General features: G+C 35.1%; 1 protein-coding gene across 1 annotated transcript in view; it reads left to right on the top strand.

The window, feature by feature from the left end:
• The window catches only part of Dzip3 (DAZ interacting zinc finger protein 3), a 62,724-nt gene extending 38,757 nt beyond the window's left edge, over nt 1–23,967 (top strand). Inside the window, exons 19-33 of the mRNA XM_032900261.1 lie at nt 3,066–3,091; nt 3,746–3,911; nt 5,127–5,222; nt 5,908–6,035; nt 6,344–6,412; nt 9,612–9,708; nt 11,054–11,157; nt 12,573–12,660; nt 14,025–14,126; nt 16,444–16,569; nt 18,440–18,579; nt 19,776–19,896; nt 20,325–20,450; nt 20,535–20,636; nt 20,833–23,967. Of these exons, the coding sequence (XP_032756152.1) occupies nt 3,066–3,091; nt 3,746–3,911; nt 5,127–5,222; nt 5,908–6,035; nt 6,344–6,412; nt 9,612–9,708; nt 11,054–11,157; nt 12,573–12,660; nt 14,025–14,126; nt 16,444–16,569; nt 18,440–18,579; nt 19,776–19,896; nt 20,325–20,450; nt 20,535–20,636; nt 20,833–20,853 (1,512 nt within the window). The 3' untranslated portion in view covers nt 20,854–23,967. The remainder of the gene's footprint in view (nt 1–3,065; nt 3,092–3,745; nt 3,912–5,126; nt 5,223–5,907; nt 6,036–6,343; nt 6,413–9,611; nt 9,709–11,053; nt 11,158–12,572; nt 12,661–14,024; nt 14,127–16,443; nt 16,570–18,439; nt 18,580–19,775; nt 19,897–20,324; nt 20,451–20,534; nt 20,637–20,832) is intronic.
• The last annotated feature ends 565 nt before the right edge of the window (nt 23,968–24,532 follow it).

Below are 24,532 nucleotides of genomic sequence, written 5' to 3'. Positions count from 1 at the left end.
ATCTCTTTCTTTAGTTTAGGGAAGTTTTCTTCTATAATTTTTTTGAATTTATTTACTGTCCCTTTAAGTTGGGAATCTTTGTTCTCTTCTGTTCCTATTATCCTTAGGTTTGATCTTTTCATTATGTCCTGGATTTCTTTGATACTTTGGATTAGGAGCTTTTTGCATTTTACATTTTCTTTGATGGTTTTATCAGTGTTTTCCTATGCTATCTTCTGCCCCTGAGATTCTCTCTCTTATCTCTTGTACTCTTTTGTTAATGCTTGTTTCTATGACTCCTGATCTCTTTCCTAGGTTATCTATCTCCAGGGTTGTCTCCCTTTGTTATTTCTTTATTGTTTCTATTTCTATTTTTAGATCCTGGATGGTTTTGTTCTCTTCTGTCACCTGAAAGGGATTTTTGTGTTTCTTCTTTAAGAAGGGCTTCTACTTGTTTACCTGTGTTGTCTTATATTTCTTTAAGAGAGTTATTTATGTCCTTCTTAAAGACCTCTAACATCAACATCGTCATGAGTTATGATTTTAAATCAAAGTCTTGCTTTTCCAGTGTTGGGTTATCACGAGTTTGCTGTGGTGGGAGAACTGGGTTCTGATGCTTCAAATGGTCTTGGTTTCTGTTGCTTAGATTCTTTCCCTTGCCCCTCACCATCTGCTTATCTCTGGTGTTAGCTGGTCTTGCTGTCTCTGACAGTGGCTTTACCCTCTTGTAAGCCTGTGTGTCAGCACTCCTGGACACTGACTTTCTCTGGGTAGAATCTGGGTACAGAGGACTGTGTCACAGGGTCTGCTCTGGTTGCAGGCGGAAACTGGAAGGATCCTGTCCCTGACTGTTCCTTGGTTCCTGTGTCCAGAGGGCTCCGGGTAGTTCCTCTTGGGCCAGGAATGTGAGCAGAAGTGGTGGTCTCTCTCAGGATTGTCTGCACTTCTGAGAATCCAGCCAGCTCTCTCCCTACTGGATCTTGGTACAGAAAGCTATGGCAACCGGTCAGCTCAGGGGATTTTTTTTTTTTAATGGAGTATGTTGCTCATATTTATTCAGTGTAAACTTTGTGGTTAAAAAAATTGTAAGTTTTCTAATCTGGAGTATACTCAAAGTTTTGATACTTCTGTATATCAAAACTGTAGTTTCTCTAACTACAGTCTTCTGATTAGCTACTAGTCATGGGAACATATATAAACCTTTTAATGACTAATGCAGTCAATGAAGATTAATTTATAAAATACTAAGATTAAGAATATAATAATTTATATATTTATTTTATCAATTTATTTGATAAGTAAAATATCAGTGGTATTGTCATAACATTTCTCAGTCGTTTTGGAATTTAAATAGAAGTATGAGTATATTCGTTACTAGTTCCTATTTAGTTAGGTGGTAGAGCAGCATTCATTAGTGCTGCATATTTTATAAGACAATAATTATAAGTCTCAAGCTTATACCGCAAAAGCTAGCATATATTTAATGAATGTTTCTTTAACATTCTAGTTTTTTTTGCGGTTGAGTTTTATTAAAGAAATTAAGATACTTTTTGAAAATGATCATTTTGTTATGATTACATTTAGACATTGGGAAACAAATTTGTTATATTTTAGGTTTATTAAGTTTTATATAGTTTTCAAATGCTAAAAACCAAAAAGTTCCTATTGTAGGTATTTTATGTTTGTGTACTCACTACTCTTATAAGTGTAAATAGTCCTTGCTAGTCTATACAGCAAGCCCTGAATAGCCATCAGACTAGTTCTCTAATCAAGAATTCTCATGAAAATGATCAGCGCATGCAAGTGTGCTTGCATTATGCAAAGTGGTGACAAGGTCTCTGAGAAGCTGTATCCTCCTTTCTTTTTTGTGTTGCATTTATAACATGTGGGCATAGCAGTGTAACAATAGCCCTATTTTGCCTACCAGGGCTCTCTGGAAAAAAAAACAAACAGCAAATTTTGCATGCCAAATACAGGGATATTAAGTATGTTTAGAGATTTTTTTATATGTATTCTCTTTCTTTGGTTAAGTAATTATTTAGCTTATAATTTATCTTCATTATGGACAGCTCCATTGGTGATTAATTATTTTTTATATCTTCCACCCAGAGTTACAATAAGCAAAAGACAGAAAGGTGTTTTTTATTTTGTTTTCTTTTGTTTTGTTTTATGATGAAGCCATATGGAAAAAGAAACTTGATTGGAAATGAATCCAGCCATTCAAACTGCGTGGCACTGTGCAGGAGAGAAATTGCAGAGATTCATGTTAAGGGGCTGAAATGTATTGGTGAAAAGTTTGCATGGGAAGAGCTAAAAAGGACTTTAAGAAATGATCAACGGTACTAGATATATTCAGTATTAACAGTCTTCATAGCAAGTATCCAACTCAAGTGTTCAGATATACTAGAAGCAAGGTGGAAATCAGTATTTCTAAATTGTAAAAGAAAATTGTTTTTAAAAAGATAAGAAAACAAATTTGTATGTACAACCTAGTAGCTGTAAGGGAAACTCAGAATCAGGGATAGTAGAAGTCAGTGCTCCTACTTGTTAATATTTCTAGTTTAGGTTGTATTGATGCAGATTAAGTGTCATTTAAATGGGTTCTATTTGATATTTGATATGCTGCTGCTCTAGTTGATTTTAGTAAACAGAAAACACAAGGATGTTTATAATTTCCCTCCCGTTGTGATCTCATCTCTATGTCTAGTCTCCACATGTCAGGCTCATTTTTTTTCTTGTAGTTTTTCAGAAATCCCTTTATTTAGTGTAGAAATAATGAATATTACAGACACTATGTCCCCAGGTTTCCTAAGAGTTGCAAAATGAAGTCCAGTGTTCAACTCTGTTATCTCAATCTGTGATTTTCAAAATCATAAAATAAATTTAATGAGACACAAACACTTCTTTTAAAAGAGAAACAGAGTAGGTAGGAATTTTTTTTTTGAACAGTGTGGTTCTGTATGTCACAGAATTCAACATTTGAGTCTTATAGGTGACTGAAGACATAAGTGCGTACAGCATCAATGATACAGAGCTGAGCTGAGCCGGTCAGTGCACATTACTAAATCTTGTCGTGTTGCTTTCAGGACAAGGACTCAGAAGACGAACAGGCGTAAGTATATGAATGTTCAGTCTTTCCTAAGGTATGCTTTGTCCGTAACATAGATTGCTTTGGAGAAACTTCTATAGAAAAATAGTTCTTTGTCTTAGTTGATATTTCTGTAGGTCAGATTATTATTAACTGTTGAAGAAAAGAGTCTCAATGATTTTTTTTCTTTAAGGCTCTTCAGTAGTCATGTAACATTAACTTCTTCACTCAGAGACTGACTTAAATGCTTACTGAAATAGTTAAAAGTATACATGTAGACTAAAGCTTAACTTCAAAGGATACCACCTGGACAGACGTATGTATATAATTCTACATTGGGGTAAATTATGAAGTGTGATGATAATATAATATTAAGGCTGTTTGAACACTTGGAAACTATAGCTATAATTTGAAAAATAAACCCTTTGATCTTATTAATTCTTGAAAACACTGCCATGTACAATAAAGTGACCTTGAGCATTTCCTATGTCATATATATTGATATTCATTGTAAATGTTCAAAAGTAGAGAATAGTGTGAACACTGTCCAGACCTTGACCATGAACCCTTCTACTGCCAAATGTCTCATGAGGCAGAACAATGCTGATTTGAGAAGCAATAGCCTATGTGAAAAGGACTGTACCATTGAGCAAGGCCGCATTACTGTTTCCACTATAGCTCATATATGGTAGAGAAGGACGACCAGCTGGAGACAGAACAAGTAGACATGAGCACACTCAGTGCATATGTGAAAACAGATACAAGTGATGCACAGGACGACTCTGCAGCCGAGGACAAGTTCTGTAGTCTGGACGAACTGCATATCCTGGACATGGTAGAGCCGGTGAGCACTGGAGAGGGCTTAGCCCCACCTCCTTCTTATCGAAAGAACTGTTACCTTTGCTATCTCCAGGTCCTTTGAGCAGTGTGCCGTTTTGAGAAGCCTAGCAGTTTATGCTGTTGGGATAAGAAAAGCAACAAAAAACAAGATAATGAGGATTAAAAATATAATTGGGACTACAAACTTCACATTTAAGTGGACCTTTTGTCAGACGTTTCTGAGTAGTTTGAAGAGCAGACGGGGAGATGACGACACAGTAAAAACTAACATAAATCCCACTAAACGATATGTCACGAAAATAGATGCTAAGTAATCAGAACTACTCTGATCTGTTTCTTTTTATTAAATGTGGTCACAACTATGAAATATTTTCTAAAAAGTTCTAGTATATAGCAGCATTTTCTAGCTCTTTTCCCTGATAATATCCACTGCTTGAAGTGATATACTTATAAATATAAGTGAATTATTCCTCAAAAAAGCAATTTGCACAAAGTAGATGAAGGATTGAAACACACATATATATCACGTGCTTAAAGTTGGGTAGGCTCCTATATGATATAAAATATGAATGTATCACAAGCAGTTACTATTAAAGTATGTATATTTTAACTGAATTAACATAGCTTTGGCTTTTACACTGAAATTTAAACTTCAGTCATTAATGTTAGTAACTCAGAAGAATTCAAAATGAGAATAAAATTGTCACAAATTTGTAGAAAACTGTGTAATCACTTATACAAAAACTATGGAACTGTCTGCAAATAAGATGTGCTATATGATGTGTTCCCTGTGAGTACCCTGTTTATAATAGAGTAGAGAAGGTGAACATTGCTTAAGTTGTTGCACTGCTGTCGTTGAGGACAGACAGCTGGTCCTCCTGAGTTAGAGCTCAGGCCCTTGCATTTATTATCTGTAATCTTAGGCAAGTTACATCCTCCCTTTAGTACCGTAAGATGAGAGTGACATCCCTTGGTGATCCCTATACACCTAAGAACACTGCAGAAACTGCAGATGACAAGCGTGAATGTCACTCAGCAGTAGTAGTAACTTACCACTTAATTAAATGTTGTGCCATTTAATGAGCTGTTAGGGTTAAAGGCTGAGTAGGAGTTATTACAGAGTTGTTATAGATGGCAACTTTATGTACAGTAAGAACATGTTAATAGAAACTATGAGTGTCTTTTTAGAGAAATAAATAGTCTTGTTCCATTTGCTTAGGGCTCATCTGGGAAGGACAGTGCAGACTTGAAGGAAACTGAAAGGGAGCGGCTCGCTCATCAACATCAGCTTTATAAACTGCAGTATGAATGTGAAGTGAGTACTTCGTGTGTGTTAAGCTTGGAGGAACATTGTCTTAGAGAATTTAATGAAACTCAGCCCGTTTTCCTTTTTGCTAGGGTTCAAATAAATACAGCCATTGTGGAAATCAGTGTGGAGATTTCTCACAGAGCTAAAAACACAACCACTGTATGCCCCATCTTTCTCACTCCTGAGCATATGCCCAGAGAACTCCATCCATACCTTACCATAGAGAGAGCTGCGTCCTCCATGTTTCTTGATTCTTTATTCACTATAGGAAAAGAATTGGAATTAACCTTGTCTATTGGTGGAAGAATGAATGAATAATGGAAATTTGATGTGGTACTTGAGCTTTAGTGGCACATATACTAAAATTGGTACTGAATGCGCAAAATGGACATGAGTTATGCATGAGAATATAATGCTCTTTTCTGTAGTTTTTAAGTACATAAAATACGCAGTACTGACAGTGAAATATTTAGTGTGAAACTTCATAGTTTCTTGTTCATGGCAATGCTAATCATATAATAAGCTCATTAAATTGTATAGGTTTGGGGTCTGTTTAACTTTGGTGTATAGTGTTTTTTATTTATTTTCAAGTACTTATATAATAAAGTTTATTTTAAAGATAACTTAAGTGTGGATTTGGTTCTTTCAATTTTTGGTGACTTGAACACTCCAACTATATTTTATTGAGCAGGATTACAAAAGGCAACTGAAAACAGTGACATTTCGGTGGCAGGAAAATCAAATGCTGATTAAAAAGAAAGAAAAGATCATTGTATCTCTTAACCAACAAGTGGCTTTTGGAATCAATAAAATGTCCAAGTAAGTGCAAAATTTGATAAAAGTGAAAATTCCGAATTTGTCCTTTTTAATCTACCTGCAGCCACTAGGTGGCAGTGCGACTGCACGTTAGGAACTACAGAAGCTTCTTGTGCTTTTCTTTTTTTTTAAGAAGTTAGAAAAAGTCAGAGATAAATTTCCAGGAATGAGCTATAGGAATTTATTTGCTGTTTTCAAGGTCAGAATTCATAGAGGATATACTTGGTCCCTTTCTCAGCTACAGTGGGGCTTTTCTGTGGTAATGAAAAATTATTTCTAACATTTTATGACTTACTTCCTTATTTGCTTAGATTACAGCGCCAAATCCATGCTAAAGATGATGAAATCAAGAGCCTTAAAGACCAGCTTTCCTTGAAAAGGTACGACATTTTCTTTTGTTGGTACTCCCTTTCTGAAGCTAAATGTCTTTAGCTGGATTATCACTTTTCATCATCCAAACAGTATTAATGCGCCTGAGATTGAGTTATCTGAGCATCTCCATTGGGTCAGTAGGTGTAAACAGAAAGGTGCAGACCGATTGGAAGATATAGTCGTCATAGCTCTGCCCAGAGAAAACTGACAGCAGCACAGTCAGCATCATTACAGACCGGCAAGTTACTTCCTGAAACTGTTCCGTAGCGCTAGTGCAAGTACTTTTTAGTACTCAGTGTTTTACCAAGGATCACCTATTGTCTGAGCCTAATCTGTAAAACTTTTACAGAGAAACAATTCATAGAGCATAAAGCTCATCTGGGTAATGCATGTGGCCCACTGCCTTTTTAATATATTCATTGAAGTAGATAACCATCACCACTGTCTTATTTCCAGAACATTTTTGTCACTCTCAAAACAAACACGTACTTTTTAAAAGTTATTCCCCCTTTATTCCTTCAGCTCTGGGAAGCACCAGGTTACTTTGTGTCTTTTGGATTTGCTCATTCTGAGCATCTCATAGAAATGTACTCATATATGAGGCTTCTTAGAGCTACGTTGTTTCATTTAACATGGTGGTTTGAAATCCCTCCCTGTTACACACCAAGAGTAAAATTGCAAACTCATCAATAAACTTTGCACTTTACTTTTTTTTTTTTTTTTTTTTTGGTTCTTTTTTTCGGAGCTGGGGACCGAACCAAGGGCCTTGCGCTTCCTAGGCAAGCGCTCTACCACTGAGCTAAATCCCCAACCCCTGCACTTTACTTTTTAGAGAATTACAAACCTTTTGTACGAAAAGCTATACCTTTTTATAAAGGTGTCAGTAGTGTTGGTGGGCCAGTTCTCCTTTTTCTCCTTGCTCACAAGGATTTTAGATTGTATTAATTTTACCTGGTACATGTTAAATGTAGAAAATAGAGAAGTGTGTTATTTTGGTTTGTATTTCCACTGACTTAAGTAATTCAACATTTTAAGTGCTTATTAATAATCAGTGTATCTTCTTGAGTAAATTTATTCAATTTCTTGGCCTGTTTTAAAAATTGGAAATCTTTTACTGTCTAGTACTTTGAGTGCTTTGTGTGTTTAGTACAAGTAGGACTTTCCTGCGCCTCATGACTAGTTATGGAAGTGCCCTAGCAATAAGCTATCACCAGCCCTGTGTAACATTTTGATCTGCAGGCATTTTTATCTGTTTTGTAAATTGTCTTTCCATTTGCCTAATGTCTTTAAAGTACAACTGTTTTTAATTTTAATACAATGTAATTTTTTTATTTTAGGCAAACTTCATACAATATTTAGTGATATAATAGTTAATTCTTGTGTTCGGGTAATTTAAACATTTTATGAGTTTTTCTCTCTAATAAGCACTGTCTTTAATGATATATTTGTCATCTTCCACCATTAGTATTTTTTAAGTTTTTAAGCATCTGGGTGTATTTCTCTTAACAAAACATTTAAAATGGTTTCTATGATATTGCATATTATAAAGGTATATTTTCAATTGTTCTTGTTAAAGGCAGAATTTAGTTTATAGGCTGTGTGAATCTGAGATTTCAGTGTAGGAAACTGAGAAAGAATAGCAGGAAATAGAGAAAAAGCTCAGAGGTTCCACTATCTGTGATAGCCTGCATAGGATCCATATGACTCTTCCATTCAAGCTCTGAAGTTCAATTCTATTCTAAGGTATAAAACCCAAACACTAACTAGTAAGCTGTTTGATTACAGTGATTTTCTTTATTACCACAGTAAGGAAACTTACATGTTTCTGCTGTTGACACAGAAGAAGACACTGTTAAATCAAATTTACTAACAATAACATTTAGTACTTAATGCCAAACAGAGAGTGTTTTTATGTATATTTTCTGAATTATTTTTATATCAGTTGTTTCTTAAGGTAATAAAACTTTTTCCATTTTCACAGGTACAGAAGCTAAGTATAGAGAACTAAGTACTTTGCTCTTGTGGTTCATTCACTATAACCTATAACTATTAACAGGGTAGTTATTAACAACAGACACTAATTTCCCCAACCTCAGGATGACAACCAATATGATATTTATTAAGGATTTTTCACTTCATAGCAGATCTTGCTTATCTTCTCATTTTTTCCTAGCATAGTAGAAGGACAACATAGCTATCTCAAAGCACCATTTAAAATAAAGTATTATTTCCATTCATGAAGGTTTCATCTTTTGATCATATCACATCTCAAAGTAATATGTACAAATTATTAGGAAAAATGTACTGCCTCCTCTAAGATCCTCACTTGGGGGTTTGTTATGTGACAAAACTTATCCTGGGGAGATGTAACACACTTATCTACTCACCCCCAGATTGGGAATCCACAACAGATCAAAGTACAGATACCACCAAAGTCCAACTTGCTGAACCCATGAGTTTTATTCGGGTTGCTTATAGGAGCAGAAATGATTCACAGACAGCTATATCACAAAGGTCAACAACAGCATGAGTGACAGAAAACAAAACTGATAACCTGGATCATATTAAATGGTCTGAGCAGCTCTTCAGGTTGGAGAATGTCCTTTCCTGTTATCTCAACTAGTCTAAACTTCTTCCTGATGCTGGTCTGGTGGCAACATCTTTGCAACGCTCCTTGCTAAGAGTCTTCTTTGTGCATTTGCTCTGTTCTTCTGAGACAGACTCTTATCACTTACTCTGGGAGGGAGGGGCTTAGTGAATCTTGTCAATTTCAGGAACTTCCTGAAGCTTGTGAATTGTTTATATCATGCTGCTTAAGACGTTTCCTATAAGACAGTATGTTTTAATCTCAGAGGAAACCTATAAAACATGGTGAAGATTTAAAGAAATGAGTCGTAGGTCCAAGAAAACCCATTCAATCCATTGTTCTTGTCTAAAGTTTTATATTTAATAGGTTATGGAGGTAACATTCATTTTAAGATTATAGATTCAGAATATAGGTCATAGCTTCTGTACTAAGTATTTTTAAATTTTTGTACTTTTGGTAATAAAGGAATAACTATGTTTTAATGTCTTCTTTTGTTTTTATGTGCTATGTATACTTTTCCAAGAAAAATTTCCTTGTGATGATTTTATCTTCCACCTTCTGAGTAAGTTGGAAAAGACTATCATTATATATTGCTAATTCTTTATGGTCATGCATTTCAGATCTCAGTGGGAAATGGAGAAGCATAATCTGGAAAGCACGGTTAAAACGTATTTAAACAAACTGAATGCAGAAACCAGCAGAGCCTTAACAGCTGAGGTAAAAGGAAAGTGGGGGAGTAAAGGAGAAAGATGATTTTACTTTAGTATAGCTAAACAGTTGAAAAGAGATTGATTTTGAAATAAACAGAAATAAAAGTTCTTAGTATCATTCAGAAAACTACAGCTTAAGCTCAGACCCGTTTGTTTTACTGGCATGTCATTTGCATGTGCTTGAGTGTAATGTTAAGTTGCTTTCCTTCAGTGACTCCAAGAAATCACAGTATTTATAGTTAGAGACTAACTCTCAGGAAGCTAGGCCTTTAAGCCATACTTTTAAGAATAGCAATTAACTATTGCTGTAATACCACTTTCTCTACTGTGTCACATACAGATCTTCCAAAAATACACACATATCATAAGCCCCAACACTATAGACTTCCCATAACCCTAGAAAGTCTCCTAATACTGTTAAAGTTAGATTATAATACCACAGCTTTGGTCTCTCAGAAGAAATGAGATTGCATGTGTACATATAATTTTTATTTATACCTAGTGAAACTTGCTATATAATAAGGTCACATTGTTTGAAGAATTAGCTGACATTAGGAAGCATTACAAATCTGCCACCTGTCATTTCTCGTTTCTAGTCAAGTTCTCGGGATTCGAACTGAGCAGTGATAGTCCAGGCATCCCAGGCGTTAACACTGCAGTTTGCCTTCACAGGAGGACAGCAGGCCTTGTCTTCAGGCTGTGTGTATTTGCTCTTCAGGGCTTTTAGCTAAAGGTTTCAGCCTCCTTCTATTATTAGTTCTAGAAAACACTTTCTACACACTACTATCTGAGAGCACTGATTTTGTAATTATATAGTGGTTTTAGACCAAATGATTGTACATCAGTAATAATGTAGAAAGTCTTCCTTCTGTGGGGGAAATACTGAAGCAGAAGATGTGAGGTCCATTTGGACTTTGCATTTTATATAGTCTGCAGCTGTTCTTCATGAACATCTAAACAGCAGGATTTCTTTTAAGTATTCCCAAACTTAGCTCCATATTAGAATTACCTTAGTGAGAACTTTAAATTCCTAGAGTCTACGCTATTCCTATCATCAGTAGAGTTAGTATCCCTGGGACCAAGCCATCCTAAAGTTTCCAAGATTAGTCCAGTATTTGGGGGAAAGTTGAAAGTAGACGTTCTTAGCCTCACTAACCCAGCAACCATTGAATAAAATAAGTATAGTTGCAGAATTGCTTCTATCAGAAAGTGTTTGTGACGCTTCTTGGATTGTCAGATACTACGGAGTTCCTGGAAGGGATTGAAAATCACTTTGAGTGTACTTGGGATGACTCAAAAGAGAATGCTCACTTGGAATCCCTTCAGTTCTCTTGTCTTTCAAAACTCTGTAGGTGTACTTTTTACAATGTCGTAGAGACTTTGGCTTACTGCACCTCGAGCAGACAGAAAAGGAGTGCCTCAATCAGCTGGCCAGGGTGACGCACATGGCCGCTAGGTGAGTTTTCTTCTTTTCTAACTCAGCATGACATCAGAGAGGGACAGGCGTCTCCACAGTTGACTGTGATGGATTTTATAAACGTGCAGCAAAGTCACTGGGGTACTTCCGAGACCTCAGGTTTGTTTGTTCTTGATGTCCGTTGCTGCATCTGCTGAGTTACTGACAAGCACTGAATACAGAGGCAGCTTCCTCCCAACTGATAGGCATGCATGAAGGCCAGAGTGTACGAGACAGGTTCTCACCAGAAAACTGTTTTCTAATTGTTTTTCTACTAATGCTTGATTTTAAGTACTTTTATAATATATTTAGGAAAAAAATGGGTAACAACACCTAATGCTACATGTTATGAGACAGTTTCTGCTGTACTCTATTAATTTTCAAATATTGGAATGAGTTCTGTGAAATTTTCCTTAAATTTATAACTTATAAATTTAAGGGTATAGCTTTTAATTTTAATGAATTGATTATCTCTGAGAGCAAAGAATTATTTCATAATAACAATCATTTTTAAAATTGTCATTATTCTTTAATACTGATGTGCAATCAAGCTGAGAAGGTGCTGCTCTAAGTGACTGGTCTGTGTTTGCTTGCCAGAAGGAGAAAGAACATTGTATAAATTAGAGTACCGTGAAGCTCCTCTTTGTCTGATCTTACTGATGACTTATTTTGCTTTTGTAAATTGTTAGGTTCATGGTGTAGATGTGATAATGCTACTATGGATAGCCCTTTTGGAAATCCATAGGAAGTTTCTTATATAGACAGGACTTTGTAAGTTGTTCCTGCCTTAACTGTTTAGAGGACATGCATCGGTAAACAGCAGCTGACGGTACACTTGATGTCCTCCATCAGGACGCTGACAGCGCTTCTCCTCACAGGAAAGGGCTCACTGGTTTCCTCTGTATTTTGCATGTGTGTTTGTTTTTATAATTTGTCATCTCAGAATCAGTTTAATTTTCTAATTTATATTAGAGCCAGCTAGACCAATTCTGGCTCTGTGATAACAGGATTAAAATGAATGTGATTGAAAACCTGGATCCATTCTTGAGAATGCACCTGCAACTTCTCCGTTTGGATTTTTCTGCTTCCCCACTTTATTGGAGATATTTTGGAACAAAACTCTTTTATAGTAACTTCAAGATAGAAAAGAAATGATATTCTGGAGATAGGGGGGAAATGATTTCTGAAAGCATGTTATTATCGTTCCTTAAAAAGGGTGCATATATCACTGATTTCTCCTTATTAATAGTAAGCCTCATTTATGTATTTTTAACCTTTGAGGTAACTGCCATTATTGAAGGTAATTTTTGTTCTTTATATATTATTTACATAAATACTATATAACACTTGAAATTTTGGAAACCTAAATGTAATATATAAATCGAGTTTCCTCTATGTCTCCCTTTTTATATCAGCAACCTGGAATCACTTCAACTAAAGGCTGCTGTAGATAGTTGGAACGCCATTGTGGCGGATGTTCGAAACAAGATTGCATTTCTCAGGGTAAGTTCTGAGTATACTTAAATCAAATTGGCAGAGTTTATGTGAGAGTACATGTAGAATGAACATCTAACACTAAAAGCAAATAGTGTTCGAGAAACTTAAGTCTGTCTTTTCATTTCAGTTACCAAAGATGATGCTCTCGGTTTGTAATTATTTTCATACAATTAATGTTAAATATGAATTATAGATTCATATATGTGATTTTTTTAGTTCATTATCCCAAGAAAAGATACTCAAAAGTTGCCCCCTACCAAGGTTTCCCATAATTCCAAAGCCAAAAAAGTTAAACTCTAGTTTCACTCTAAACAAATTAATCAATGTATGTACAATGAGTGTACAATTAATCAATAATTTTATATGTATAGAATTACATAGAATATCAAATAAGGATGTAAGGATGTATTCTTTTCTAATATTAACATTTTATTTAATTGTTCCACACTGCAGAATTTTTATTATTGATTTATTGAATTGAGACTGTGAAAAGAATAAACTAGTTACAGATAATGCTCTTCCAAGCTGTATGTTGTAACTGATTGATTGTTACATCCACATCTGTAAATGAAGCAGTTGTGTTCAGTTGTCAAGAAAGAGCTGCCTCTGAGAACTGTGGATTTGTTAGAGTGATGGTTTGAACAATCTTTTCTCCATGATCATTGTCCCTCTGTCCTTAGTGCTACTTAGAATTTCTTTTAGACATATTGAGACTTTTAGCCTCAAAAGCTCTTTGTTTCCATCCAAGCCTATTTCCATCTTGGAAATCACTGAATGCCTTATTTTAAAGGTTGTGTTTTCCATTGCTCATGGGTTGTTCACTAACATGAATAAAGAAAACTAGGAACTGTGCCAAAAAAATACTGAATATACAAAAATTCCCAAAATTAGACTCCCACTCCCCTTTGTTTTCTCTCCTCCCCTTTACCCTCTGTTCCCCTCTTCTTTCTGCCTTCCCCTTACCAACTCCCAAATTGTAGTTTTCTAAATAAATAAAATTACAAATATCAAATATTGATTCTTTGTTTAAAATGTGTTAATTTTCCTGTTACCTATGTGTTTCTTATAGGTACTTGACTCTCCAAAGTCTATCCTCACTTTCTATCAATGCTTCCTATTTGGGAACTGGGAATTGTGGAAACTGAAGGGTTACCATAAGCAACTGAATTACATTACTAAATCCCTGAAACATAGTTTCTTAAAAGTGGGCATGGAAGTTTATAGAATTATTTTTATATCAGCAATTGTATTTCTTCTATCACTGGGTTTAGAACTACTAGTTTATGTTGAATTATAACATAATTCAAACACTACTACATAGAGTTTCTTTAGATTCAGTAATGGTCTGAAATGTATTTATCTTCTGTCAGACACAGTACAATGAACAGATCAACAAAGTGAAGCAGGGGTTTGCCTTGAGTACCTTGCCTCCAGTCCAGCTTCCTCCACCACCTCCAAGTCCTGAGATACTGGTAAGGTGCCTAACATTTTGGAAAGTTGCTATCTTCATTTTGATAAATGGTAAAGTGTAAAATATAGAATATGCAGTGTGATGTATGCTCAAATGGAACTAAGTGCATATTTTATATATATATATATATATATATCAGTCCATGCTGATAACTATAAAGAGGGGTACAGTTTGACAGAGGCTAGTTCAAATGGGCACTTAGTCGTGCATTTGAGGTCTAAATGCTATTTTCATCCTCTTAAACTTATATACTTTATGAGAGATAACTGATGAATATGCAGCTTTCTCATTGCTTTCCTTAGCACTGTATAAGCAAAACGTTCCAGCATAATACCCTAGAACGCTAACTAGAGAGCCAGGCCCTCCATTTCTACCTTAGACTCCCTTTTCTTTGGCTTTTATAATCAATCTTCTGTGGTTATGACTACAAGGGCAGTTGCCACAAACACTACTTCTCTCCTTATTAGGAACCAGTATCTGAGTACTTTAGAGATGAGAGTACTTTAATCTCAGAAATACACAGAGTTTTTGTGAACTTTTAGGAGGTTATTATTAGGTAATACTACTTTATTTTTTCTATAAGTCTTGGTATAGAAAGTAAAGAAATATAAGATATTGAGGGGCAGATGGCTTTTGGTAATTCTGTAAACTTTATTTATACTGATCATTGAGTATAGCAAAGACCACATATTTGCTAGAATGTATCACAAATGGTATCTTGTCCAGTTCCCAGTACAGTCTTATTTGCATCTAAAACGTCATGGTTGTATAGTCCATTACTATTCACATTACTATAAGTAGTATGTTCTTCTGAATTCCCACTAGAATTACTCATTAAACTCTGCTTACACGGTTCTAGAGTTCTTGTCAAATGTATCAACATTCTTTCCTCAAGTATTTCCTAAGACCTAAAAACCATATGATCAGATACAGTCAGCAGTGACCCACTGCTGAACCCTCATTGTCTGTTTATTTTATAGATAGTGTAATGAAATATGTAACAAGCAACTTAAGGGAGGAAGAATAGCTTTTGACTCACAGTTTTAGGGCTCCATTCGTTATAGCAGGAACATTGTGGTACAACAGAGCTCTTCACTTCATCATCTGCTAGGAAGCAGAAGGAAAAGTCACTTGTTCTTTTCAAAGAATTATTGGTATTATGAGAATAGTGATTCTCAAAGGGAGCTCAATGTAGATTCATTACCCACCACTTATTCACTATTTTAAAACTTAGTGAAAACTTTGAAGTTATATATAATTTTATGTAGAGTTTTATGTGTATATTATATTCATATGTAAGTTGATTTTACATATCTAAATATATGTAAAAATAAGGCAAAATGAAATACACACATATATGTGGATGAGGAACTCTTACTGTATATAACCACATCATTATCTTACTTAAGAAAACTATGTCATGGATAGAGTTAATATTCAATATCTAGTTAGAATTTATATTTTCATAATTTTCTCAAAATATTTTTTCTTATAAGGCACAATGTCTGTTTCCTAGTAATTAAGAATCAAATATCAACTTGTCTATCTATTATAAAGTGTACTGTTAATTTTTCCCTTTAAGATAATTACTTAGCGCTATGTTAATGTTCTTTTGTCATTCCATCAAATTTTTATCGTGTTCCTTCCTTATGATCATGTTAGACCTGGCACACTGTGGAAGCCCCATAAGCCTGTTCCCTTCTGTTCTCAAACAGACAGTACGCCTCCAGAGACACAGCCACACTCATACCGACCTATGTGGGGCAGACCCTTGTGTGAGCTCCACTTCATTCTTCTGTGTTTTTGAAGCTAAAGATAGAGGCCTGATTCTATCAGATGGCACCTTCAGTACACGATTGAGGACGCTTTATTTTCTATGGATAATTTTGAGGATTTTTAAATGAAATTTTTGAGTATTGTCTGTCAACATGGGGAGCATTCACTGAGACAGTTGAGGTTTCTGTACATGTTAATAGCTTTGAAAATCTTATAGTATTATGTCTTGAATCTTACATTATTTCATCTGAGGGTGAATCTTAAAAATCACTTTGTCCAGCCCTCTTATATTATAATCTAAGAATTTGGCATTCAAAGGTATCCAAGCAGGTTCTTCTATCACACTTTCTTTGCTTTTTCAAATTCTACCAGATTTAAGTAATATTCTGACACACATTGCTTTTAATGTACTTTGTCTGTGAATTTCAAACCAGCGTTTTGCCCCTGCATAGCTCTATGACTTTACACCATCGGCCAGGTAAGTATATAAATACGTGCAGGGTTTTGTTTCATTCCATTTTGTTTTGCCTTTTTTATGTTAGATACAGCAATTCTTAGGAAGACCTCTAGTGAAGGAATCTTTCTTTAGACCCATACTTACTGTCCCTCAAATGCCTGCAGTTTGCCCTGGAGTCATCTCTGCAGCTGTACAACCAAGGCCACCCCTGGTAAGAGTCTTTTCTGGTAATACATTAACTAGTGTTTTATAAGTAAAATGGGATTCTGAATAAAGATTTTATCTTCATCCATTATTTGGTAGGATATTGTTGATAATGCTAGAGATGATGATAATTAAATGATAATTGAGTCAGTATTTTTTTTACCTCATTTTGTCCTAGTTTTGAAATACATAGATTGTTTTCATACTACTGAGTCCTTGAAATTGCAGTTTTACCTGTGTAACAAATAAAAATGTTGACATTCTTACTGTGTAGAAAAACAGAGAACAAGTCACAGTGCAGTACATTAAGCTCCTAGCATTACATGTACTCAGGGGTTTCATCTGTGTCTGCAATCAACAACTTAAGTAACCTCAGCTTGGAACAAAACCCTAAAAGTTTCCAATCTTCCTAATTATAGATAGTCAGATAAGTTTTATTCAAACCTGAAGGAATAGAGACATTTAAAATGGTTGGAATTATTATTTGTCATCTTGACTAAAGTTTAAGAAAGAAAGAAAATTCTTCCAAAAGATTGTCAGATATAATTAGGGAAAAAAATGTGCTAATCCTGACTTTTCCATAAAGGAACTTTCGACAGTTTAAAAAGTGAGTGTGTGTGCCTGCGTGTGTGGGTGCGTGTCTGTGTCTGTGTGTGTGTCTGTGTTTGCATGTGTGCATACAGACACGCACACGTATGCATAGTACTATATAGTTCTTGTATCCTGCTCTCAGTTTCTCGTTGAAATATATAGTTAGATGGATTCATGTATGTCTATGCCAACTCTTTACAAAAGTGTGTATGTGTGTAAGCCTCAACATTGTAAATAAAGCACATCTTAATCACCATATTAACTGTGTTGCTTATGCAGTTTGGTTGCTGTTATTCTGTAATAACTGGAATGTAATTTTATTGAAAACATTGAAATCTCTTAACCTCCTATTAAGATTACTTTCGAGTTCCTGGGGAAAGCTAGACACTGAGGCAGATCTCATTTGATTCCAATCACTGGTGGTCATTGCTCACTTTTCGTGGGGACCCATAGAACTTTAGGTAAATGGTCTAATTGTCTTAGTGACCCACTTAGCTGTCTAAAACCATGAAATATACAAAAAATGTTGTTGGTGACAAAGCTCTTTTTGTACCTCCCACACTCGTCTGTGATAGTTTTGAGACATGGGGCAAAAAGCACTTCTAGTAACATCATCTTTAGTGTTAAAAGTTTATCTTTGTTATTTTCCTAATTATAAAAATATATTTAATAGTTCTAAAAATGTAGGTAATGGAGAAATATAGACATTTGCAAGTAAAATTACCTTGTGGTTCGATCCCTAGTAGGAAAAAAAAAAAATCACCATTTACAGATTGTTGTGTAACTTACAAATGCTTTTGTGTGTTCAAATGCATGCAGTTATTAAAATTTTTAATACTAAAGGAGTCATACCACAAATACTGTGCTATATACTATTTTGAAAAAAGCTAAACATATTCTATGGAATCTCTAATACCCAGACATACACGCCTATTTATAAGAACTTGATTGATTTGCTATAATTTGTTTATTCATTCCTTTGTTAGTAGGCTTTAGTAGTTTTCAACTTTTCACTGTCACTTTTTAAAAATTGAGTAATAAGCACACTGTATGTGTTTCTGTATGTGCTAGTAATTACTAGGCAAGCACCCTATTTTTAGAGTAAGTAAAAATAGGTAATAGAAACCTAGCAACATTGTATTTGTAACGAAAAACTGAAAGAAGTCCACGTAGGTATCACTGTGACTGTTCACTCTGCTCTTTTCTGAAGCATCAAAGTGTTAATGTTGGTATGCAGTGTCGCCTAATAACTGAAGCTGATGGTTATAACTTCCTGCCCTTTACAGATGCCTGGTATAACCTGGGCTATGCCAACACCTATAGGTGACACTGTGTCACCCAGTGCAAGTCTGTGCAGTGAGCCTCTCATGATAAACTGGGAGAGGATTACAGACAGGCTGAAAGCTACTTTTCCACAACAGACAAGGTACCTTAATTTTTCTTTCGTTGATTACACATGTATTTCACACTTTTCATAGCCCTAATTGTAGAAGTGAAACATTTCACACACATACAAGGACAAATATTTCCTTACTTATGGTCTTAGTAAAATAAAATTGACTAAGACATTGTGCTCAACAGAAATGCTAAACATTCTTACATTTTATTACTCTTAAGTCTGCAAAGATAAGTGTTTAAATTTATTTTTCTCATTTGTTAGAAGTGCTAGATGTAAATGAATGCCTCCAGCTACAATAATTATTCTAATAACAGGTCATCAAAGTAAATGCTCAGTTAATTGTAGTCTAAGCCCCAACACCAAGTTTCAGTTTTTGGTCTTGGGTTTTTTTTTTTTCCCATTTTATTGATATACTTAGGATTTCTTTGTGAGTAGATAACAGTTCAATACAATAAGTCATGATCTTTCTGGCTTTAATAGGATTTAGAATTAACTAAATCTAAAATTCTAAAATCTGTGCTCTTATATGTATAGAAATAAGTCTAGTTTTCCTTTGTATTTTCATTTGAAAATATATCCTGTTGCTATCAAATTAGATTATGGTTTTAATAAGTTCCATAATTATAAATAGAAAATAGAATTATCATATACTTATAAATAATAATAAAATGACTAAATCATGAACAAAAGGAAAGAAAATATCTCCTTTTTCTATTAGATGTATGGATGGCAGTAGAGGATTAAATGGGAAAATACTGATTAAAATAGTTGGAAGTTAGTTATTTTATATCATAAAGGTGTCTATTACTTGCTTTCCTTTTTTATTTAACTTTTTGGTCTGAGTTTTTTAAAAGTAAAACATTTAAGTACAATTAAGTAGAGAAGACAGTAGTAATAAGAATTATTAAAATGATTGTTTAAAAAGAAATAATGAAGTCTTGAGTAAAGTTTTGGATACAGAATATGTAAATAAATCAACTCAATTTTCATATAGTGAACTCAAACTTCATTAGCTTTCACTGGTAAACGTAAAATATCACTTCTGGACACAATTGTTTTCATTTTGATTGCAAATAAATGCAGATGACATTTTTAGATTCAAGACTAGAGTTTAGTCTGTATGCTGACTGTCTTATGAGTAGAATTCTATATTTCATTTTCTCGGGCACAACCTTGAAGCAGTAGAAAAAAACCAGATGATCTCTATTCTTGATATCTTCCAGGAAAGAGCTAACAGATTTCTTACAGCAATTAAAGGATTCTCATGGGAAGTCCGTGTCTCGACTGACATTTGATGAAATTGTTTATAAAATTTCTCAAATGATTGAGCCCAAGAAATCTGAGGTAAAACAAATAAAAAACAACAAACTTTAATGCTATATTTTCATTTCTATAATAGTTTCTCAACATGTTAAAGAATTAAGAATCAATAACTTAATCATAGGACATCATTGATTAGCAGTAAATCCTCAAATTCAACTTGACAGCTGGCATGGCAGTGTTTTTGATCGGACTAGAATAAACCTGTCCCTGTCCATCTTCTAATGGTTACCTTGAGTAAGTCTGATGGAAATTTCATTTGGTTTTGGTTCTAATTTTCTGGAGTGATTTATTTAAAAGTACTAAGTACATAACTAAGAAATATTGCCAGCATTTTTTCAAGATTTATCATTAATATTGTTTATCCTTTTAGTAATTCTTTGCTACAACATTTTTAGTTCTATAAATTGACACTGTATTATGATAATTCTTAAAATAAATATTATTTGTAGGGTGAAGAAAAGTCTGCTCCAGATGGCAATAATGCTTCACCCAGCCACACCGCATCACAGCCTAATGTTCCCCAGGACCCCAAGTCATCCCAGGGTTCTGCCACATGGGAAGGAGCCAAAGATGTGGTGAGACTATGTGCTGACTATGGACACATTTAGATCTGAGAGGAAAAGAGCAGCCTAAATGTTATCCTGCCTGTTTTTCTCTAGGATAATGACGAGGAAGAAGAGGAGCCTTGTGTAATCTGTCATGAGAATTTGTCTTCAGAAAACCTTTCCGTTTTGCCTTGTGCTCACAAATTCCACTCTCAGGTAAACATTTAAGCTTGTCCTGTTAACATGTTACTGTTGATCAGCTAAGCAAGATCCTTAACTTATTTGCAAGGTCCATCAGCATCTAGTGCCATTTCACAGTCCCACTGGGCAGACCAGCACTTCACTCTAGATGCCATACAGAAACGTTTACTCTTTCACTGTATACAGTCATGGTTGTGCTACTGTTTTTCAGGAGGACAGCCTGGAGATTTAAATGGTATACAGTATACAGTTCCCATGAACAGAACTAGGAGAAATATTGATTGGCATAGCAATGAGTGACAAGACTAACAACAAAGAAGTGCCACTTTACCCCGACTTGCTATAAATTCTACAGTGTCCATTGTACTTCTGTAATAATGGCCCTTCTCATTTTAAAGCAGAAGACTTCCTTAGTTTCTCAGCTCTTGTGTTTACGTGTGAAGGTTCAGATCCTGGAGTGTTAATGTTAGAGAAGTGTAAGACTGACATATCATTTGTGTTCTTGATATTTCCCTGTACTACCTGGGTCTGCTGCTGTATATCTGTTACTCATGTATAATGAATGCCTCAAATCCTCTTGTGATTTGACAAAAGAAAAGATAATCTTACACAAGAAGTGTTTTCTTGGGGATTTTTTCAAACCGTGTTTCAAAGATACAATATGTGGTACCTGATGCAAAATTATGTGTGTTATCTTCTTTGATTTGAAGAGGTATGAAAAATAGACAATCCCAGAGGTCTCCAAGATGACACTTGGCCTAACCCAGCTTTCCCATTTTGAAATTTTAATGTGTGATGAGTTTTTAAAAAGAGTGTTTAATAGAGCTTGTGCCCACTTCACAGTGAACAAGTATGTGATTCATTCAGGTTACTCTTTGGGGTTAGTTATTGGGCCTCAAACAGTCCCTGTACATAATCCTATTACCTAATTTGGCTCTGCATTATTCAGACATCAAAAACACCTGGGTTTGATGTCAATACTTAGAGTCAAGACATAATGAATACTTTATAGTTCAAGATAACTGTCATTGTCACCGTAGAAAACAATCAGAAGAGACTTTTCCTCCAGGGAGTTTCAGCTTTAGAGCCCCGTAAGGGTATTGGTAACATTCATATGCTTTGTTTGATTTTTTTTAATGAATCATAAATGAAAAGAACATATAAATAAAATCTACAAAAAAGAGACTATAGCAAGCTTCCCCAATATTTTTGTCAGGAAGAAGTGCTTGCCATTTTTTAAAATAGGGTGAGACCAAAATTGGAGTCAAATAGATTGGCTTAAAGATACTCTGCAGCTGCCAGTTATGTTGCTTAGCAAATCAGAGAGGGTGCCATACTTGTAGCAGATGGCTTGGCTCTCAGACCCCCCAGAAGATGTAATGGTCGTAACTACAGTGTATAGCGTTGTAGCTGCCTCTGCTCAGCTAAGTTTGCAGCTCTGACTTGAATCATTTTGCTCCTTAGTGCATTAGACCATGGTTGATGCAACAGGGCACATGCCCCACCTGCAGGCTCCATGTTTTGCTACCAGAAGAATTCCCTGGCCACCCCAACGGGCAGTTTCCCAAGATCTGATACAAGGCAGGTAGCTATACCTAAGATTAGTTTTAGACACTGGAATTTAGTTCTGCTTTTTTACAAGCTAATTGTGTGAACAGTATTATGCAGCAGTATGTCCTTGACCAGCTATTCATACCAGAGCTGAGTCAAAGAGAATTGAGACAGATCTACAGCAAATGTATATTAAATGGAAGGGACGTAAAGAACATGGATTTTATTGCTTTTTGTAAGATTTTACATCTGTAAACACAAGACTTGTAAACATGACTGCTAGTATATTTCTTAGAATGTCCTGTCTTTTCTTCCTTTTTACTCTGTTGCCCTTTACTTTCTCTCAAGGATGCTATATTTTAGTTTCCTGAGATAAGTTTAGTAGAGCAAGCAGAAGGTAGCAAAATCCTATAGACTTAAGTTTTCTTGTTAACTTTGAAAGCTTAGTGTTAAAATCTAATTACTGTAAGTTTTATTTCTATCTCCCTTGTTCTTTCCTATCTTCCGAGATGCCTACACTTGATGAGATGATGGCCTTTGACACTGGTGGCTGTGCAATGGTTGGTAATAGCTTGTGAAGGTGATGGTCTGTTTCAGACTGTACAGATCCAATTTGTCAGTTTGCTGCCATGTAATCTCCATACCAATTACACTGTAGAAACTGCAACTAAGACTCGTCAAGAGCTAGTTCTTAAAATCACGCCACAAGATGCTTGTATTCCTAATATTTAGCAAAATAAATACAGAATGAAGTTAGAATTAGAAATCAAGATGTAGTAAAAGGGGCAGACATGCAAATTAGGTCATTTTCTGGGATAACTGAGATCTTATATTCCTTTGTAAACATATTCTTTGGTTCTTAGTCATTTGCATTTGGAGGAGTTGTGGGCTTTTTTGTCGTTTTGTTTTGCTTTTCTCTTTAAAGTTGTCTCCTTTTATGTAGTTATTCTGGGGAAGAGAAGAAGCCATTATGTGTACTTGCTGCTGCTTATGACAGATTTGATATCCACTAGACCAACTGTCTATCAAAGCTTATTACCGAGAGTTTCAATTCTTAGACAACAAAGCCTGTTTTAAAAAATAGTGTAAATGCCTGTAAGTATTGTACATGCCTATACCTTCAGACGCAAAGTAGACCTTGGCTACCTTGTGACACATGTGTTCCTTGGTTCGTATTTGCAATCTCAATTTTATTAATTTTGGGGGAAAAGTCCTTTTTGACTCAGCAACTATTTTGTCTATATATTTCAGTGTAAATGTATCTTGAAGTTACTGTGAATCTCTATTTAAAAAGTCAGTGCCTGTAATTGTATACTAAACTTTTTTTTATTTTGAAAATAAACTGAAAAATGTGAAAAAATATTTTTAAGATTCCAACATCCGAGTGGGTAAGATGACTTGGCAGCTAATGGTGCTTGTTGGAGTTTGATGACCTGAGTTCTATCCCTGGGACCTGCATGGTAAAAGGAAAGAACCAATAATCTGTAAATTTTCCTCTGACCTTCTCAATGTACATTGTGGCTTTGGTGTGCACATGCACACAGTACTTGTAGATGCACGAAAGAGAAAGAGAAGAAAGACTTTTTAAATATGCCATTTGTCTATATATAAAGTACCAACATTGTGTTGGAATTGTAAAATCTAGAACTTACGGGATATGTAATCGTTGTCTTATCATGGTTATGTAGCAAGTTACCTTGTAATTTTTAGTTCATGCTTACAGTTTGTTTCCTAGTTCATGCTTATAATTGTAATTTCATTTTCATGTGGAAAATAAAAATGTTTCTGAATTGAACTTTTATTTGTCTATGTATTAATCTTAAATGTATGCAAAAACTTTTAATTCTCTATTTCAGATGTCTGCTTCTGTTGAGTTGTACTTAAATTTTTCTTCTGTTTTGAAGAAATCATAGGAAAATGTCTAAGTTGTCAGTCATCACATCCTGTGAAATGTCAAGGATATCTGGGTGTCTTAGAATTTAGGACTTTTGAGGACTCGGTGCTTTCCTTATCCATCTTGTTTGTTTTGCAGCTGTGTCTTGTCCAAAGTCACAGCTAGTAGATAAGCCACGGGCACTGCTGGGTCCTGATGTCGCTACATGCTACCTTCACAAGTTCTTGTGCTGGAGTGATTAGTGATAACCTGCCATTCTTGGCTTCAGCAAGGGGCCAGAAGACGGAATGCACTCACTCACTGCTATATAGTGAGGAGGTAGAAAGACAGTATCTGACAAGTCACATTTAGTTCTACAGATGCTGACGTAAATGGGTCTGTAAAATTGGTGATAGACAAAATGTCAACTGCTGTGCTTTCTTCTGAGGAGTGAATTTACCCTAATCAGAAACCAGTTAACGACCAG

Source organism: Rattus rattus, chromosome 4 (genome assembly GCF_011064425.1).
Source record: "Rattus rattus isolate New Zealand chromosome 4, Rrattus_CSIRO_v1, whole genome shotgun sequence".
NCBI lineage: Eukaryota > Metazoa > Chordata > Mammalia > Rodentia > Muridae > Rattus > Rattus rattus.
This window is presented reverse-complemented; position numbering and strand designations above follow the sequence as displayed.